The sequence below is a fragment of the Pterocles gutturalis genome, unplaced genomic scaffold (assembly GCF_000699245.1).
Source record: "Pterocles gutturalis isolate BGI_N339 unplaced genomic scaffold, ASM69924v1 scaffold16221, whole genome shotgun sequence".
Taxonomy (NCBI): Eukaryota; Metazoa; Chordata; class Aves; order Pterocliformes; family Pteroclidae; genus Pterocles; species Pterocles gutturalis.
In genome coordinates this window covers 1,716-3,260 of record NW_010100650.1, presented here as the reverse complement: position 1 = coordinate 3,260, position 1,545 = coordinate 1,716, and the positions used below count along the sequence as shown (strand labels likewise).

Sequence of the window (1,545 nt, the reverse complement as noted above, 5' to 3'; positions counted from 1 at the left end):
TGTGAGACCGGAGGAAGCTGCAGCCTCCTAATGCTGCTTGCCAAGACACGAGATTTCAGACCGCTGGGCGTTGGCCGCAGGGGCTCGGGCTGAGGATCCTGCGCTGGGGCTGGGGCAGACCTTGAAAGCGCCCGTTTCCTCATGCTTAGAGCTGAAGTTTAACCATTCCTCGCGTCCAGGAAGGGCCAACGCTCACATGGGGTAAGGTTGTCTCTAGATACACAGAGTTTGTTAGCATTTGCATGCAGCAGCAGGTCTTCTCCTCCTCCCCGGGGGCCGGAGCTCCGTCCTCCTCTTGGGCTCGGGCTCCTCCTCCTCTTTGGCTCGGGCTCCTCCCTGCTGTGAAATCGAGTGATTTACCCTTGCACACCCTTTTCTGGACTAGCTCAAAACTACACATTTAATTCTCTGGTTCTCTAATAAGCTTTAGACAAGACTGTGCCTGAAAGCAAAGCCATCCAGCACTGGAGCTATGCCCGAAGGATCCCAAGGTGTAAACCATCAGCATTCATGTTCTAACCTCCTTTTCACATTTTTCAGGTTCGACTGGCACTGGTGCAACAAGACTATTTCATCACCAACGTCAAAACGCACGATTACATGAAGGACAACGAGGAGTGCAAAGCTCTCAACCACCCTCGAGGAAATGCCCCACCTCAGTATGCACAGCCCATCTCGTGCTGGTTTTGCCAGCCCGCTCAGCCGGCCTCGCCTGCCCTACGCCATCTTGTTTGCTGTCGGAGGCTGGAGCAGGGGTAGCCCAACCAACGCCATGGAGACATACGAAGCCTGTGTGGACACATGGGTGAGAGCCACGTGCGAACAAGAGAGCCCCACTGAATATCACGGCACTGCTTATTTAAAAGTCTTTATCTACGTCATCGGAGGATATGACGGCAGGGATTCTCTCAACACCGTCAAGCGGTTTGACCCGCTTCAGAAAACATGGCAGCAGGTTGCACCCATGCACGAACGGCGCTGCGACATCAGTGTCACCGTTCTCGACAACCATATCTATGCCATGGGAGGCTCTAGGGGCTCGTTCCTCAACACAGCAGAATGGTACGAGCTGGAGATGAACCGGTGGACGCTGATTGCCCCCATGCATAAGGAGAGAGTCAACGCTAGCGCGATCACACTCCATGAAAAGGTAATGGACCGTGAGATTATGGAAAGTAGTTAAGGTTGAGGTGTGGTGAGGAGGACAATGAACCAAACAAACATCAGTGCACAGCGTCGCACAGTGGGCAAGCGCCCGTCCTTCCATACGGCACGCATCAAGGTAGGGGCTTAGATGGAGCTCAGCCTTTTATCGGGCTACACGCCTGATGAACACACCCACCACTCTGAGTTCCTCATCTGGATAGAAAAGAGGAGTTGTGGGAGCAGGAAAGGTAAACAATGCTCCCTTTAACGTGATGAACCATTTAATATAAAGAGGAAGAAAGTTCACATAAAACCCTATTCACTAAATCCTGGAGCTACAGCTATAAAGCTCTCCAAGAGGCAGACACTGGCTGGTGTCGCAGAGGAGAAGACAGCAGC

General features: G+C 52.8%; 1 protein-coding gene across 1 annotated transcript in view; it reads left to right on the top strand.

The window, feature by feature from the left end:
- Window positions 1-540: 540 nt before the first annotated feature.
- Window positions 541-1,545, top strand: part of LOC104467055 (kelch-like protein 10) — a gene marked incomplete at its 5' end in the record, with an annotated part of 2,270 nt that continues 1,265 nt past the window's right edge. The window contains 2 exon segments of the mRNA XM_010080681.1: window positions 541-629; window positions 631-1,150. Coding sequence (XP_010078983.1) covers window positions 541-629; window positions 631-1,150 — 609 coding nt within the window.